This window comes from Salminus brasiliensis, chromosome 4 (genome assembly GCF_030463535.1).
Source record: "Salminus brasiliensis chromosome 4, fSalBra1.hap2, whole genome shotgun sequence".
NCBI lineage: Eukaryota > Metazoa > Chordata > Actinopteri > Characiformes > Bryconidae > Salminus > Salminus brasiliensis.
In genome coordinates, this window is record NC_132881.1 from 21546823 (window position 1) to 21565008 (window position 18186).

The following is an 18186-nucleotide window of genomic DNA, read 5'->3' on the forward strand; positions in this document are numbered from 1 at the left end:
CTCACATAATTTTCACAAGGCTTATCCTGTTTTACAGTAATGCCCCCCCACCCCACCTATCTCCACATCCACTGGCACATTGTTTCTGAGCAAATGTCTCATGCCAAGCTGCCCGTGCTCTGACAAAACAAGGTATTTGAATTCATGGATTCACCGTCTCCCGTCCCAGCCTTGTATGTTAACAAGCCAAGGGAATTCAGATCTTTGCATAATATTCAGCTTAACATGTGAGGCACAACACGGAGATCCATTTGGGTTGGCTGCACACCACCCTGTTACGTGCAGCCCGAAGACGAATAAATGCGTTCTGCAGGTGAATGAGACTGTCGTTTGCGGGGGCTACGTCTCAAAGTCATTTTGCTTTTCTTTGAGTGCCTCTCTCCACCCATTGAGGCTAGATGAGAAACGGATAAATGATTCAGCTGAGTCGTCCCACGAAACAATATCAAATGAAAGATTGATATGCTGCTCAAGTTCCAAATGCTCAAGACTAAACATGGAATGTTATGTAGAACAAACAGAGCATCACTGGTCATAACAATGGGTGGGAAAAGGATAAAATATTGATCAGAGACATGCTTGGCACGACATAATAGTTACTCCACCAGAGAAAATGGCAACATATGTGCAGCCAGAGGCCTAGAGGTCCAAGCAAAATGCATACCAGAGGTTCTCAGTGGAGGACAGAATGATGCATGCATAAAAATGCACAGTCTTGAAATGACTGTAGCGGAGTAGTGTATTATAAGCATGTCCGCCTTTCAGCACGAGGCAGAGTGTCTCTTAGCCTTTTCTGTGAAGTTTTGGAAGCCAGGCTTAGAACCTTGCTCTTGTTATTGTTGCCCTGTCCCTGAAAGCAGAAACAGACACATGGAACCATCTGATGTGATAACTCAAAGTTTTGGCAGAAGGTCTGTGATGAAACTGTGGTAAATCCCCCAGGTAGTTACTTATCCCTAAGTAATAGTTCTCATATTTGTGATTTTGAGGGTCCACAACAGCTTTCAGTATGAAGCAGAGGTTTCTTCCATTTCCTTCCATTTTTGCAGGAACAGTCCGCCTTGTGAGTCTTGGTTCCTCCCAAGGTTACTTTCTCCAGCTTTGAGGGAGTTTTTCCCTGCCACTGTCGCCTTCGGCTTAAACATAAAAACCGGAGGGTTTTATGTTTTTATGTCTTGTTGATGTCCTGTTCTTTTACTGAATTCCTATACAGGTCCTTTGTGACCCAGTGAGAACCAGTTGTACAAAGTGCTATACAGCTACATTTGATTGAATTTAAATTTTTTTCAAAATGTTGATTTAAATCATTAAAATGTAAACAGAACTAGTTACAAAGGGGTTTAGTTTGAAACCGACTCAAATTTCAACAGAAGTTTCAATATCTACAGTACTTGTAAATAACTAGTTTAATGAAATGGAGCACAGAACAATACACTCAGTACAAAATGTACACTTCTAGAACTGCTTGTACGGTTTGTGTTTTCCTGACCCAGCAAAGTAGTAGTATACTTTGTGTCTGCCCTTCAGCACACGTGGTGCATATTTCTCTTCGGAGGCCAGGGTTAGAACCTTGCTCGGTCTGCGTCTTTGTTCTGTTGCTCCAGCAAAGCAAAAGCAGACATAGTGTGATCCGATGCGATCACCTGAAATTTTGTCTAGAGACTCAAGGTCACTCTACTAGCAGCACTTAACAGCGCTCCCTGAAGAATGAGGCAAGTGCATCTACCAGGGCTTTCATCAAATGAACACGTCTGATCCTTCACCTGCGAACCACAAAGGCTGTCTTTACTTCAGCGGACCTCGGTTTGATCTCCCTCTTGTTGTGCCCTTGTAATTTACCTGAGTCGGGTCAGAGGTGAGGCTGTACCCAGAGGAGCCAAGGCTAGGAGTGTGTGGACAGAGACCCAGGCTGGACTCAGCCTGCTTACCAACAAAAAACGCATCTGGAAGGATGATATTTCCCGTTTATGTGGGCAAATGTATTCCTTGTCCACATCTACCTGTATTTTGGGCTTTGATTCAACATATAATGAGGGAAGCCGGAGACACGTTGGCGTTGTGTAGTTGTGTTTTACCTTCTCCTCACGCACTCAGGCCACACTCATGTTGTTTTGAAATTACCATAATTATGAGCTTCTTAGTAGCAGAAAAAAAACATAGTGAAGTGTTACTCTGCGTCTCAAAATAATTACCAGTTGAAAGAAAATTGCAAGTAAGTGACTGGTTTCCAAGGTGTGCCGTATATTGAGGGACTCTTATCTTGCACTACAAGTGTTGTTTAAAATTGCATAAGATGGTCCATCAGTGGCCTGGAAATTACTATGGGATCGAAACTGAAGCAGGTATAAAGTGTTTTTCTTTGTTTTTTACTGTGAATCAACACTCGGTTTCTCCAATTCAGCACAAAGATGGTCTAAACTTCAATACAGCGTATCATCAGCCACCAACCTGTGCTATCAGTAGTAGTCACCAGGGGGCATTTCCTAGCTGGAGTCTGAGGACATGATGGCCTGCAGAATGCTGTACTTTCCGATGTACAACACAGGCTTTTGTGCTGATTAAACTATTTCCCTATAAATGTTGAAAAATGGCTCCATACACTGAACTGCGTAAATAGAACAGTTCATTAGCATAACAATGGTTGAGCAGTTAGCAAGACAACGCTGGGTAAATGGTAGTTATCACGTCTGTCATGTTGAAGCCTAATGATACAGCCCTCGGGCCTTGCAGTGTTATCGAAGACTGCTGATTATGCATGTGTTAGTGCATATTGTTCATTAAATGTTTCGGCCCATCTACTATTACGACATAGTTGATGAGGAGGTAAAAAAAAAGGTTGACATTGTTATATAAATAAAAACAACAAAAACTGACAGAAGGAATAAAACCTTTGCAATAATGTAAAAATCCTCACATTTATCTATATCTATATCTGTCTTTATCTATAACTACTACAGAATATGATTACACCAACTGGTGAGGCCTGATCTTAAACCAGTTTTCATATTCTGAGACACTTGATTGATATGGCCAGTGTATCCCCTTGTTGTGATGTCAGCTGTTAAAAAAGGGGGAAAAAATCTAAATAAGCTTTTAACCATCATTTGAAAAATAGCCAGATCTTTATTTAGACAAAAACTACTCTGCATACCAATTACATGAAGTTAAGTGCACCAGAGTTTAAGTAGAAAGCTTAAAAAGAGTGTTAGTAGTCAACTGTTATGTTACCACAGTGTTTTGTTACTGTCATGCATAAACCCATGTTTGTAGTTTGTCACTTTTTGAGATAATTTGAGTCTGCTCTTTGTTTACACTGTGTCAAACATATCATGATGAACAGACCAGTAGAAATGCTCTAAAATAACCTTTCAAACCTTTCATTAACAGATAAGTAGGTTTATGCCTTGTTCTGTAAATTTCTCATATAAGGAAACATGAGATTTTTTGCACACTGGCAACAATTTGCAAATTTGTGGGGGAAATAAAATCAAAAGAAGCAAACTCTCCCCAACCATTTCATGTGCAATGTATGCATGAAGGTTTACCGTCCAGTTCAGCCAAGTGTGTGGCATGTTGCCTGTTTATGCACACATCAGCCATAGCATGAACATATTCTTGTTTCTACACTTATTGTCCATCCACTCGTACTAGCACCACACACACTAACACGCAACCACCATGTCATTGTCACTGCTGGACTAAAAATAGTCCACCAACCAGAAATATCCAGCCAACAGCGTCCTGTGTGCAGCATCCTGTGAGCACTGATGAAGGACTAGATGATAACCAACACAAACTGTGCAGCAACAGATGAGCTTCTGTCTCTCACTTAACATCTACATGGTGGACCAACTAGGTAGGAATGTCTGATAGAGTGGACAGTGAGAGGACACAGTGTTTAAACACTCAAGCAACACTGCTGTGTCAATACTACCTGCTCTGTGGTGGTCCTGTGGGGTCCTGACTATTAAAGAACAGAGTGAAAGGAGGCTAACAAGGTATGCAGAGAAACGGATGGACTACAGTCTGTAATTATGGAACCACAAAGTGCTCCTATATGGTAAGAGGAGCTAAAATGGACAATGAGTGTAAAAGCAAGAAAATGGGGTTGATGTTATGGCTGTTTGGTGTATATAGAGTGTATGTGTATGATCTTGCTATGGCCAGATTACAAACGTTTTTACATAGGTTAAAAATATGGAAATAATGGCCCTAACGTGACATGAACCTCCTACCTTTACACAGTATCGCCACTGGCTAAAACACAACAGAAAAAAATTTGATTTTCTGTTTTCTAAAGAGTTTCTGCCGTGGTTCAGTAGATATTCACACCACTGCCAGATATGACACTGATTTGACAGCTGAGACAGATAAGAAACTCTGTGATTCTGAGAAATGCTGTTATGATGGATTATTCTGCAGCACTTTCTCAACAGGTTCCAACATCTAAATTCAATATTCTGCATCACATTTAAACTATCGGTACTGTTACATTTATCAAACTACTCAGAGTAAGAATGCCGTAATCTGCATTTCTGGGTTTTACTAGATTTTAACAGGTAAATTCTATATGCTTCCTGTATCTGACACTGATGTTAAATGTTCTATTTCAGGTTGTCTGGCTTCATGCTGCCATCGCCAATAGTGAGTTCGGGGTCTATACTAGCATTGTGGTTCACCACAGATTTTGCTGTGAGTGCACAAGGATTTAAAGCAATCTATGAAGGTAAGAAACCATTTTTTATTTGCTTATTATTTCAAATGCCCAGGTCGTATTTATTCATTTATTTTTGGATCAGATTTGAAGATAAAATTTGTATTACAAGTGCAAAGTTGTCAGGAGGGAGCACAGGAATTTGCTGACAAGCATGTTAGCCTCCATTTATGCAGTGAACCTTCAAAAGTTTTCATGTACTTGCTAGTCCTATGGTTACCTACGACATCCAGTCTTTTTTATTGTTTTGAGAGATGATGACATCTCTGTGTCCTTATCCTCAATTTTACCCTCCTAAATGGAGAGTGCTCAGGGGCAGATTCCAGGAAATCCTCACTCACTGGTCCCTCAATCATGCACAGAATTTTAAACCCACTTTCTGCCATGGAAAGAGGGGCATGGAGTTAAACAGACCATGGGTCTTAGTCATGCCCAAATATTCATGTAGAACAATTCATAGTAACATTCTGAAGTGTCACTCTCTATAGAGCCACTTCTCCCTCTAGTGGACAAAAATCTGTTGAGTAGTTTCCTTACATCTTGTTATACTGGAAAAGTGCAGTAGCGCTGACAGGATCCAGTAACGGATTATTGTGTGTGATAAATGATGTTGAAATGAAAGATGGTGCAGTGGTGCACTTATAGTGCCAAGGGGCTACTTTTGGTTTTTAAAAAAAAGTGTGTTGTCATTGCCTCACATGTTTGTCTTTGTACACTGGCCTCCACCAGATTGATTGTGGGGCTCGGGTAAAACTAGATTTATCCTCCCTGCAAACTCATCAGTGAGCTTTTCCAATTAGTTACAGGATTAAGGAAGGCATCCTTGTCTCGACTGGACCTAATTCAATTCAAGCTTTGCTCCTCTGATCTATTTGGTCCAATTTAGCTAGAAAAATGAGGGGTACAGATATGATCCCTTCCAGATTTCTTATTCACCTTAACGCGTGCGTGTGAAACCGAATTAGTCAGATCCTCTCTTGTATTGTGCATTATCACTCATCCTTGGAATGCAAAGTCTTTGTGATGGAAGAATCAGGCGTGCAGCTCTGCAACGTATCAGTGATTTTGCTTTCAAAAGTGCTGCTCTGTTCAGGCTGAGAGCAAACATTACCGCTGTGGAAATATTAATGCGCAAAGCATGCTAGAACGGAATTAACTTCAGAGTTAATGTGACTGCAGATACCAACAGGGTGAAGGAAAAGCACTGTTTCTACCCATCGCGGCGGTGTGCGAAATGTGAATTGTGGAAGCAAGGTCTGATTTTGCGCCACGAGATTCCTCGATAACACTCAACTCAAGCATGCCAAATTAAGACTGAGTTTGGACCCTTTATAACCACAGAGAGTTCCAGGCAAAAAGCAAAGCTCATAGATTTTACATGACGTTTAAATATCGCCAGAGCTACACCCAGGGCACTCACTTTGGAACCTTCTCAGGAGGAGCAGTGAATGATGCATAATCATGCCACTGCACTACTAAACCCATCTGCAGAGAGGCCTATTTTCATACTTTACCCTTTAAAGGAGCATTGCTACTGCGCTCCCCCTACAGGTGCGGAGTGAAATTCACTTTTATGCATAAATTCAAATCGCACTTTGAGCTGTAGGCAAAAATTTTTTTTTTGCTTCTAAGCTAAAGGATACAGAACTTACAAAGACAACAAAACAAGCAGTGAAAAAAACGTGGACTGACAAACGTGACTTACGCAGCCTTATGTAGTTCTTGAGAGGTCTGAAGCATGCTCCACCAAAGTTAATTAGTGCAGTAGCTGCATTCTGAGCCTAAAGAGGCAATGATAGAGATGCCGTTCTGCCTGTAACAAGTCAGAATGGTTTTCAAGCATGTTGGTTTGAGGTGCAGTTGCTATGTAATGTTCCTTTAACCATGTCCTGGATATGGGTTAGGTCCTTTTGGCTGCTCTGCAAGATTTCTGATGTCTAGAAGTCACATATCTAGCATTTTGGCTTCACCCATTGGCAAGCGCTAGAAAAGCCCCTCCAAACGCAGTCTATTTTTATGACCATATGGCAGTTGTTGAGACACTGCTGTGGAATGCAGATGTTCTGACAATGTGTGCTTTGTACTCGCTGTGAGACGAGCCTCCTTCTCTCGGTGTGAGGTGTTATTCCCACATTGCACCAGAATCAGCCCACAATTATGTATCATGATCTCATTATGCAACTAATCATGCCCTATCCTTCACTCTGCGCAGGTCATGCGGGATACAGTGCATGTGTTTAACGGGTCCACGTTCTGTACGTTTGATGCTCCGTCTTAGTCTCCCTTCTTGTCATAATCGCTTATTTTGATGCAATATGAATATTGCCTTGATGTAGACTGCACTGTCACTGACAATTGAGATGTTAAGAAATTGCTTTCCAGTTCCTTTCCGCTGGCTTGTTTTTATGTGTATTAGCCAAAGTCCACTGAAGTCATCACTGTCTAACATTTCCAATGACTATGTGACCTTTCTCTGTTATGCATTAGGAGCCGGCTACAGCCCAATCCATCAGGTTAATGGTGTTTTATAGAGGCGTTCCCTCTGGTGGCCAGAATGGACGCTGTTTAATACAGTAGTGTTTTTTATTTATTTATTTATTTATTTTTGCTTCTCCATTAGAGTTTCTAAAGCATATACTTCAAACAAATGGTAAAAATAACAACTGGTTTTGGAGGTTTCTGTAGTACTTGGCTGGAGTGAAGATAAGATGGCAGTTTTTTTACTATTTTTTTTTAAGTTTATTTTCAGATCATCATTTGTCACATTCAGTACCTTAGCAACTCTAGCACAAATGTCAGCTGTGGCAGGACAATTACATAATTGGTTTCATTCTTTGTTTTGACTTCTCCGTATTCATGAGGCTAGATTAGCACTCAGCGAGCTTGTGAAATGGAGATCATTACATTGAAGACAGCAAGTATTCGTGTTATGCCTCATACAGTGGAGTAAAAATGCCCGTTGTGTGGCTTCAGTCTTTTCCTCCTTTCTAAATGTTCAAATATTTGGATGGAATTCCAAAGTGCGGTTTTGTTGGAGAAGAGCCCCAGGCTGATGAGTTTTAGAGCTGGAGAAAAAAAATTGCTGGTGGCTTAGAGGCGCTTAAGTTCATAATGTGCACATCTAAATGTTAAAGTGAGTAGCACTATTTCATCTAGCCCCATTCGGCGCTGTTTAGATCATGTCATCCATAATCATCCCGCAGGTTTCCCAGCAGCCTTTAGAGCAGGGCTTATGGGCCATTACACCAGACTAATTGTAATCTATTTGCCTGCAGAGTGCTGAGTGGCACAGCAGTGTGCTAGATGAATATAGAACCTAGAAGCAATTTTCCCTCCCTTGATACTCCCCGAAATCCAAGACAGCAGTGTTTGCTGATTTGATCAATAGTGCTGCAGTTAATTAAGAATAAATAAAAAAAGAAACCCCTTTCTGACAAGTACTTGACATTCTCACTTGTTCATATTCATTCTTCATAGACAGGCCAGAAGACAGCATATTTTTAGTAGTTAATGATTGGCTCTCAAACCTATCAGGCCCTCATATCTCAACCACCAGTTCAGGCCTGTTGACCAAAGTTGACCCATTCTGTCCTCGGATTATGAAAACCCTACCCACTCACTCAATCAGAGATGTTTTTATACTGTAGATTAGTTTTACATTATGTATTTTACTAACAGAAAATATAATTATAACTCTTATAATATTTGTTTGTATACTGTTTTGCCTTTTTTGGCCCTCAGCCCACCACAAACATTGCACTTTGGCCCCCCAAGACAAACTTTTGGCCACTCCTGGGCTACAGTGAGGAGCTGAATCAATATCAAATGCCATTACTAAATTTACTTCCAATTAAAGCAGCTGTGTAGCTTTAAATTTGCAAACATCTCCATCAGCCAACGCAATAAATGACTTAGCATCATTTGCTGCAGAAAGGTAAAACAGCTGGACACAAGCTGATCCACCTAGCAAAGCTCTTTTCCCCCCCAGTAATTTCTAAAAATGATTCCTGATTCCTGCAGTCAAAAAGTAGCTGAAATGAACACTGTCAGACAGAAGGATTTGATAAGATTCCAGTACAGAAAGTACCTTATGTGAATTAACAATTGAACATATGCATTAGGAGACTTGACAGAATGCTTAAGCCTTGGCAATATGTCCAGTGGTGAGTTTAAAGCTTGAAGCTTCTTACTTTTTTCACTTTGTCTTTGGCTTGGAATAGTTGGAAGACTATGTTTGAAGTTCAAGAGTTTACAGTTTGTTACAGTCTCTTCTAGGTCTGCCACTGATTACATTAGTAACTTAATAAAAATGGACTGAATAGAACAAGAACATACATAGCCATAGACATAGCCATGCCTAGAATATGCTGGGGTTTCGTACACTCGCTTTACTGTCAAAGCTGGTGTTGGTAGACTCTGCTATAGAAAGCCAGAGTTTGCTGGACTCTACTGTACAGTTAAGACACTAGTAGACTCTGCTATATACACTGGAGTTCAAGGATTCAAGGATTCAAGGATTCAAGGAGACTTTATTGTCATTCGCATCACATGTGGTACATGGGGTGGAACGAAATTGTGGTACCCAAGGACCCAGTTTTACCCAGACAGCAGTACTTAAATAAATAAAATATACATAAATATATAAAAATATATATAAAAATGAAAATAAAAATAAAAATAAATATAAAAATAAAAATGAAAATAAAAATGAAAATAAAAATGAAAATAAATCTGCTGTTAAAAGCAAGAGTTTGGTAGACTGTGGTAAAAGCTGAACTGCTATACGAAGTCAGAATTTGCTGAGTGTAGTAGATGCCCCGCTGTACAAAGCTGGAGTTGGCTGGACTCTACTGTAAAGGTTAGAGGTTACCGCTGGAGTATGGTAGACTCTGCTTATTAAAGATGGAGTATGGATTGGACTCTGCTGTACAAAGCTAGCATTTGGACTTTCTGAACTGTACAAGCTGGAGTTGGTAGACTGTTTAAATTTAGAATTTAGTGGACTGCTGAAAAAGCTGGAGCTTGGTAGATTTTACTGTACAAGCTCTCTTTACAGTAAAAGTTGGAGTTTGGTATACTCACTTGCTTGAAGTTTGGTTTGATCATTTTAGTTGAAGTTGAGCTGTCGTGTTGGAATTTCTATCTCTGTTTTAGCAGTCTTGACAGTCTGCCGTCTTCCTCTGTGATCACATGGGCACATTTTGCTTTTGTATCATTTTAATCACTGGGAAATAATGCTAATCTTGTTTGCTTTTGAGGTCGCTGCAACCGAGCAGTTGCTGCTCATATTCAGTTTCTTAAATTAAGTATCTCATCAGACCTTTATTGAAAAGATTCAAAGAAATGAATCTTTTTTTCTTTCTTTTTTCCCCCCACCACTGAGACTTAGATAAGGGAAGGCTCCAGCAGGGCTGTTCTCCAAAAGATATGAATCAATTAATTTCCCTACTCACAGCCAAACTCTAAGATAGTAGCAGGCCTGTCAAAAGTGATGAGAGTCCAACCAACATTTAATCAACCCTGCAGAGCCAGGATGTGATACAAAGGCCGGACAAGTGGAAAGATTGAATTACACTCAGGAACTCCCTTTGGTTATCACGGGCACTGGTCTCTTCCTCTGTTTGGTCACAACCCCAGTCATCTGACAGTTCTTTCGCTGTCGCTCCCTCTGCAAGCCTGGTGAAGTCTGTAGGGCGGCTGCTGATTATAAGCAAAAGATTGTGGTGAAGATTTTGTGGTCAGAGATATAGGTCTCCATTCTGCAGAGTGTATTTGGAAGCATAGACCTACAATCTTAGGGCTCTGAAATGTCTTTAAAGATGTATGGGTTTGTGGATCACAGGTACTAACTAAACAGAAATAGCAATTTCTAATGCTTTCTAGTGCATAACTATTTCCAGTTAACATTCTGGAAATTAAACCACATTGTTGAGTTATAAATAATATATAATAATATAATAATATAAAAATGTATTTCCTAAAACATGTTGTTTTTATTCTCATACCAATACACACAAGCTAGGGGGAAAAATTAATGGTTTTCTCCATACTAGACTTGATCTACATTGCCATTGGCTGAGCACCTGCCCCTTTTACCAACTCAATTTACAGCCCAAAGATCCCAGATAGCCAAAGTTTTGCCTACCACAAGATAAAATCTTTAGTGGACAATAGAACAGAAATATAACCACTTAAACCTTAGTTTTTCACCATTTGATTTATAGTGTGTGTGTTACAACCAAGTGCAACAAGGGGAAAATGAAAAATAAAGAGAGCATTCCGATGTGATATATATACATTGATATTGATAATATGTTATTTGCTACACTCTGGGTTTACAGGGGTTTCTTATTGGAAAGTAGTCTAGGCAGAGAGACAGGTCTTGATAAATCAATTTACACTTATAAATTATAGCGATTGGATGGTGCTAGTTGAAAAAGGTCGATAGCTGAAAAAACTGTAAACAAATGCTGTTTATTATCAAATATTCTAAAGCCATACCAGATGTCAAGACACCAGTTCATAAATATATGATGGTACTGGACAACGCTGATAAAATTCAGTGTCATGAGATTGTTCAGATATTATTATACACAGCATCATAATAACAAAATAACATAATAACATAATAATATTTAAGTAAGCATTAATTAAGTTAATGACCCTGTGCCGTACAGACCTGAAACTGTATGTAGGACTGTTTTGGTCTAGAACCACATTTCCAATTCAAAAATCTAATATTTATTTGCTAAGTATTCTTTGAAAAATGATTTGCATTGCACTGTCAGATCATGGCGTTCCAGTCCAATACAATACCATGTATCTAATTTTTTGTCTGTTGTTAGTTTTCTCCATCGTTTGAACCCTGTAGCTGCTCTGTTCACTGTATAAATAATTTTGGACGAATAGACCAATAGAAATAAATTACTTGGAATAACTTAATAACTTTTATTTTACATTAACTTCCACTCAGTTAACCCCTTAAACAGCCTATGGCCCACTGGCAGGCTGAAAGTGTTAATACAAACTTCTACTACCAAATACACCCAATAAGCCTTGCTGCATCAAGGGGTTAAGGACATTTTAGATAGATACTATAAGTAAATTGCACAAATAGAATTCAAACAACCAAAAGCAAACTACCACCAGGGATACCGCTACTTTATTAAAATGAATATTATGATGAAGATAATGCATTATCTGTCAAGTGTTAAAGTTGAAAATTCAGACATTTCACACATGAGTGTGTTTCACCACCAATACCGGTATAACACCTAGCACTGAAGTGCCAGGAAAATCTAACGCTATATCATTTGATTAATGTGTATAATAAAAAAAAAAACTATTGAATCATGACCTGCTGCAGAATAGTGGAGCTAGATAATTGCTGGCTGTTTATTGCCAGATGGTATAGAGCATGAGTGGTAATAGCTAGGTGGGCATAGCCAGTGCAAAGTTGATATTGGAATTGTGCTTCTAATGTACTTCATTCTTGCCAATTGCCGATTTTCATGCAGATAAGAGTCGAGATGATGTCTCAAGATGTATGGACATTTTTGTTTGTCAATAACATACTTACCCACTAGTCCATCTGGGCCAACACATCTACTTCTCTAGTAAAGCCTTAAAGCCTAACAGCAAAGCTCTGCTCATTTATATTCCTCACTCATCATTTTAGTACCATTGCTATTATAGCAATACCCTGCCCCAAAGAAAATCTTCAGAATTGCTGCCTGACACATAGCTTTCTAGATTAAACAAGTTCTAGACAACCACATAAGAGAAACGAATTACAACATTTATAAACACTAAATTATGCTTTTACTAGGGTTGTTCAGTGATTCAAATAATTAACTGCAATTTGTTGTGTTAATAATTGCACTCATTGTTCCGTTAATCGAAGGAGTTTTTTTTTTTTTTTTTAAAGCAGTCCAGTAGGTAACAGTTTGTTTAAGGATGACAGGCCTTATTTACCATAGGTTCTTAAAAAGAAATTTCTTCTTAAAACTAATTTACACAGTTTTTATACACTTTCAGATATTGACCAGTGTTTTCTTATTTAGGATTTGTTCAATTTAAGAGGACAATGGGATCCATCATTATAAAAGCACAGTTATGAACTGTTATGCAGCTTAAAAACTAATGTAGACATTTTGTTAGGACTCAAAAACAAATTTAAGAAACTACTTAAATATATCGGTGAATGAGGATACATGATCCCCATGTTATACTTTCATGACAGCTGTCATAAATCTACAGAATATTTTAGAAAGGTAGAAATATTTTAGAAATAAATAGCAAGCATTACATGGCATGACCTTCTGGGGTGAAATTAGACCATCATAATTGACAAAAGCTGCCTGTGTATTCCAGTGTATACAGTCAGGAAGATATGAGCCAGCAGTTTCAGGTAAAGGGGAAAAATATGATCTCAGTGATTTTGAGTGTGGCATGTTTGTTGGTGCCAGATGAGCTGGTTTGAGCATTTCTAGAATAGCTGATTTTGTCAACATTCTCTAGAGTTTACACAGAATCATGATGCAATAAGGCATCATTAGTAAACATTTAGTAAGCAGCAGATCTGCAGCCTTGCTGTTGAGAAAGATCAATGGAGAATTCCAAACTGGTTGGAACTGGCAGAAAGGCTACAGTATCTCAGATAACCACTGTACAACTTTGGTGAGCAGAAGAGCATCTCCGAATGTACAACACGTCAAACAAAATGGATGAACTACAACTAAAGAATTACAAATACAACCACACCAGAACTGATGTCTGTCAGCCACCAACAGAAAGCTGAGGCTGTTGTTACTAACTATGTGCATCCTTTAAAGAATTGAGGCTGTGTTTAAAGAAGTGAGACCCTATGCTGTATAGTGTTCCTAATAAAGTGCTTGCATGAGCAGCTGAACTTCACATCTTTAGTTAAATAAGTATCATTCTTCATCAAAATGTCCTTGTAAACAAATATGTGGAAGTGTGACTGATCGGAATGCTCACAACAGAGGGCTCATTTGCATACTGCAGCTTTCTGTGATATGTAGGTGATCTAGTGTTTATGCAATTCGGAATGCTGTGACATATATTAATGTGTAACATTAGAAACAGGCAAAATTAACACATGGTCACACTGTGCTAATGTCATATGCTTGGGCTGGATTCATGCCTATGGCATAAATAAAGCAAGACAATATCACACTCTAGCTGAGGTTGGAAAAACTGAATTATTAAATTGAGTCAATAGTCTATTAGTCTAATAGTCTATATTAGAGTCAATTAAATATTTAGATATAACAAAAATGACAACCCCAAAAAGAGGTGATTTGTTTGTTTTAAGGATAAATAAGGGGATATACTTGGTTTATACAGCATATTCAAATCGATATGGGAAGTAGAAAGCATGTTGACTGATGCCATAGAGTAATGTTACACAATTTTACACAATTAAAAAGTAAAAAATTATCTTGAGCATTGCCATGTTTGCTTCACCAAAATTACAGTGTGCAGCATACCAAGCCAGGTCTAGCAACAATAAAAACGTAGTAGAGGTAGAAACGCTACACAATTCCTTTGTAATAGAAGCTTGTAATAACACTTTTGTCCTGGTGTTAAAGTGCCCTGGATGACAATTTCAGTCATTTAGTTCTTTTCTCCCAGTGGATGAAATATGAACAAACTGCTAGCTTCGTCTAAACAGGCCTACAGAAATTCTTGATCTGCAACAAATCCAACCATGCAGAAGTCAGATGCTCAGCGTTCCTCAACCTCACCATTATGAAATGTTCGCAGGGGATTAAGCGTTTAGTATGATGCAATTCTCATGACATTTGAGGGAATTTCGTTTTCAACGGCAGCAAGGGGCTCACGTAGCTGATGCTTGCTCTGTTCACAAAGCATGACGAGAGGCCTTTTGCCTCAGGATTGGGTGTGAATTGATTTTGTCTGTAAATGCAGGAGTCTGACCTGCAAGCAAGTTTTTTATGCCTTCTCATTTTCTCCCTTGCATTATTTGAGTTGGTAATGTGTTAAATAAGGCCATAAACACTGTAAATTTCTTAGTCTGCCTTGTTTTAGGGTGCCCAGAACCTGGAGAACATCCAGGATAATCCAGTTGTGTAAATATGGAATTCTACACCTTGTCAAAGGTTCCATCCATCCAGCCATCCATCTATCCAGTCAGACATCTATCCGTCCATCCATACATACAGGGTAGCTGTGGATCCAGAGCCTACCTGGAATCATTGGGTGCTAGGCAGAAATACCCCTGGACAGGTTGCCATTTCGCCATTGCAGCAGGGGTGAATTATAACAGTAAACAAAAAAGCCCATGAATAATAGCATTTGATACATTGGTTGCTTAAAACTGAAGTTGGCTTCTTGTTTGTACTTGTAGACATCAGTGTAACATTTTGACAAGCACAGAAGGCTACACATTTCATTCTTAAGTCTCTGGAAGCAGCACCCACTGAGTTACCTCTGAGTGTTTTGCTTTGTAATGAGGGTTTTCATATTGAACTGTGTAGAGCTGATTTTTTGTATAGTGTTTCTCTAGAGATTTAAGAGAGTTTGATAGGTTTTGTTTTCAAAGGCTCAGTGGCCACCATTAATGTAACCATTCTTTCTCCATTGTGTCGTAACAAAAGACTTCCAGTGGACTTTGGTATATGTTCATGCTGATGCAGTGATCTATGGTGTTCACTAAAAAATTGCGAGTGCGCTGAAGGAAATTGCAGTGCCTTAAAAATCACTGTGGAATTCCGACACAAGGAGAAAAATGACTGACATACTCAGTAAATCGCAACCCATGGCAGTCACAGCCAACGTATTTTAGAAGATGGTCAGTTATCTGTGCACACACACACACAGACGTTTGAACCCACTATTCCCCCTGAAATATCACCATTTGAACACTGACTATAATATTATTCTATATAATGCTCCTCAATTCCAGTATTAGGAAAAGTGCTTGATTTTAAACATAGCATTGGTCATGATAGTGGGAGGTTAAGTGCGACGTTTTTTCAACTTAAATCTACCTGTAGTGCCTGTATCTGTTTCATTAGCTCCATGCATTCATGAATCTAGTTTGTTACACAACATTCGTGACACATTTGATTTTTTTTAACTGAGCTATAATTACATTTTTCCTGACTCAAATAAGTACTTCAGTTATTGCTTCTTATTGCACTCCTCAATCCCCTTAGCCATGGTGACATTGATTACTTAGCCTCTAAACATGACTTTTTGGCATCACAAAACAGGTTGTGCCCCTGGCAATGAACAGGCTTTGGTTACCTCCAACAGCCAGACTGATCATTAGCAACAATGAAATAAGGTCTGGGATGATATTCATGGCACAATATTGATATCATAGACACTGTCGCTACATTTGAGTGGTTAGTGTTATGTAGTGGTAACAACATTGCCATCCATGTGGCAGAATATGGTTTGTTCCCCTGGCTTTTTTAAACATAGTAGCCCACAAAAATCATCTGCATAGTTGTATCCTAGTTCCATCTTCCATAGTACTGTCCACTTATTCTCAGTGTGCTATTTAGAGCACAGAGGGTCTACCTGACTCAACAAAGTAAATCAAAGTAAACCAAAGACAAGATGCCCATTAAAACTGCCAACTAAACACCGGATTCCAGAAATGAATAAACACTGTGTATCCCAAAATCATGACAAACTACCAAAACATCACTGTAATTAAGTGACAACATTTAGTACATTATCTCATACATGCAGTGTTATTTTCCTCCCAATAATGTATAGTAATAGGAGAATATCATAGTAAATCAATATTTTGAAAACCTCTAATAAATAACACAATCAAACTAATTAACTAAATACATACTAATAACAAACAAACAGTTGTTCATGTTTTTTATTGAGCACAAATATAAGCTCTTGCTAAAAATGTTTCTGTGTAGAAATGCTACATAAAGAACATCTGGCAGGTTCTTTAAGACAATGGTTCTCTCAAGGACCCCTAGATGATCCATAAGTGAATGTTTCAACCCAGTATATCAGGATAGAGCAAAAATGCAGACCTTCTGAGGAACAGTTTTAACCTTCAGGATTAAAGAACTATTCTCAGTAGTGGACTTTGTGAGATTAAAGGACCTTCGCATAATGTAAAGGTTTTACACCAGTTAATTTTTTCCCTCTTGAACCCTAATGTCCAATCTAAGAAACCATTTAGGAACAGAGCAAAATGTTCCTCTTTCTGTGGTAACCCAGATTAAAGCTACGTGTGTGATGATGTTCACCTTAGGCCTTCGTCCTGTCAGGTCATAGTGGTTATACTGAATAAAGAAACATAGCAGGAGCTACTTTGGACCTTTGAACATTCACACGCAGCTCCTTTTAGCCATCCCATTAATATCTCACAGCATGCTGTGCAATATTGATTGCCTTTCATTGGCCTTCCCCAAAAAAACGCAACGTCACGCTAACTCCCATCTGAGGAGTATGTAAATCGGACTTACACCTAAACAAAAAAGTTGATATTTCAATAACTCGACTAACCCACAATATATTCCCTCCTTGAAGTGATGTTCAAGGACAAACATCTCAGGACAAGGTGCCCTACCTACAATCCATTAAAATGTAATCTTCCTCTCAGAGTTGTGCCCTTTTTCCACTAAGTCTCTTTGCACTTAGCCCTACACTAAAATGGCCACTCTCGCTCTCATCTGAACGTCCCTCAGGGAGGCATTCTTGTCAGGTGAGTTCCTCCTGTCCTTAAGGGAGTCGGACATGTGAAAAGGAGTGCTTGGAATTCAAAAAAAAAAAAAAAAAAGGATGCAGAAAACATGCTTTTGTAAGCACCACTACTTTCTGGCATTGCAGATTCTTTGTCTGCATTTGATTGACTGCACTATTATTGTGAGTTTTTGTTATTAACATCGCAGGCCTTGCATTTAGCTTTTATTGGTCAATAAAATACAATTTATATATTTTAGTTAAGAGTTATATTTTAGTCAACAGTTACTACCTTCATAGATTTTATAGAACATTTTATGACACATAACTTGCTGTGTAAGTCATTTGTGATCTTTTCTAAATGACTTAATAAAAGCATGGTCATGAATTAGTGAGGCATATGAATAACATAATTACATTGTGGCCACAACTTAGTAAGGCCATTACTTAGTAAGAGGTGGGGATGAAGTCATTACACCATGGCTATGAGTTAGTAAGGCATAGGAATGAGATAATGATGTTGACACCTTGATTTAGTACTGTGTGGGAATGAGATATTTAAAGATGCTCAGAATAAACAACAGTTCAGAGTTCAGTACATAAAAGTGATATACCGTGAACCTCAAACATTGTTTGTGTCTCTTTATTGAAAAGAAAATAAACAAAATGGCATAAACAAAACCCCAAATACCACCAAAACTGACATTTGCACAGATTACTCCAAAAGCCTTTCAAAACAAATCCAATGGCAACGGCAACATTGG

At 38.7% G+C, this 18186-nt stretch overlaps 1 protein-coding gene across 5 annotated transcripts in view; it reads left to right on the forward strand.

The window, feature by feature from the left end:
* The window catches only part of csmd1a (CUB and Sushi multiple domains 1a), a 498833-nt gene that overhangs the window by 171118 nt on the left and 309529 nt on the right, over positions 1–18186 (forward strand). For all 5 annotated transcript variants that reach the window (XM_072677610.1, XM_072677611.1, XM_072677613.1 and 2 more), the window contains exon 3: positions 4614–4726. In XM_072677610.1, the coding sequence (XP_072533711.1) occupies positions 4614–4726 (113 nt within the window). The remainder of the gene's footprint in view (positions 1–4613; positions 4727–18186) is intronic.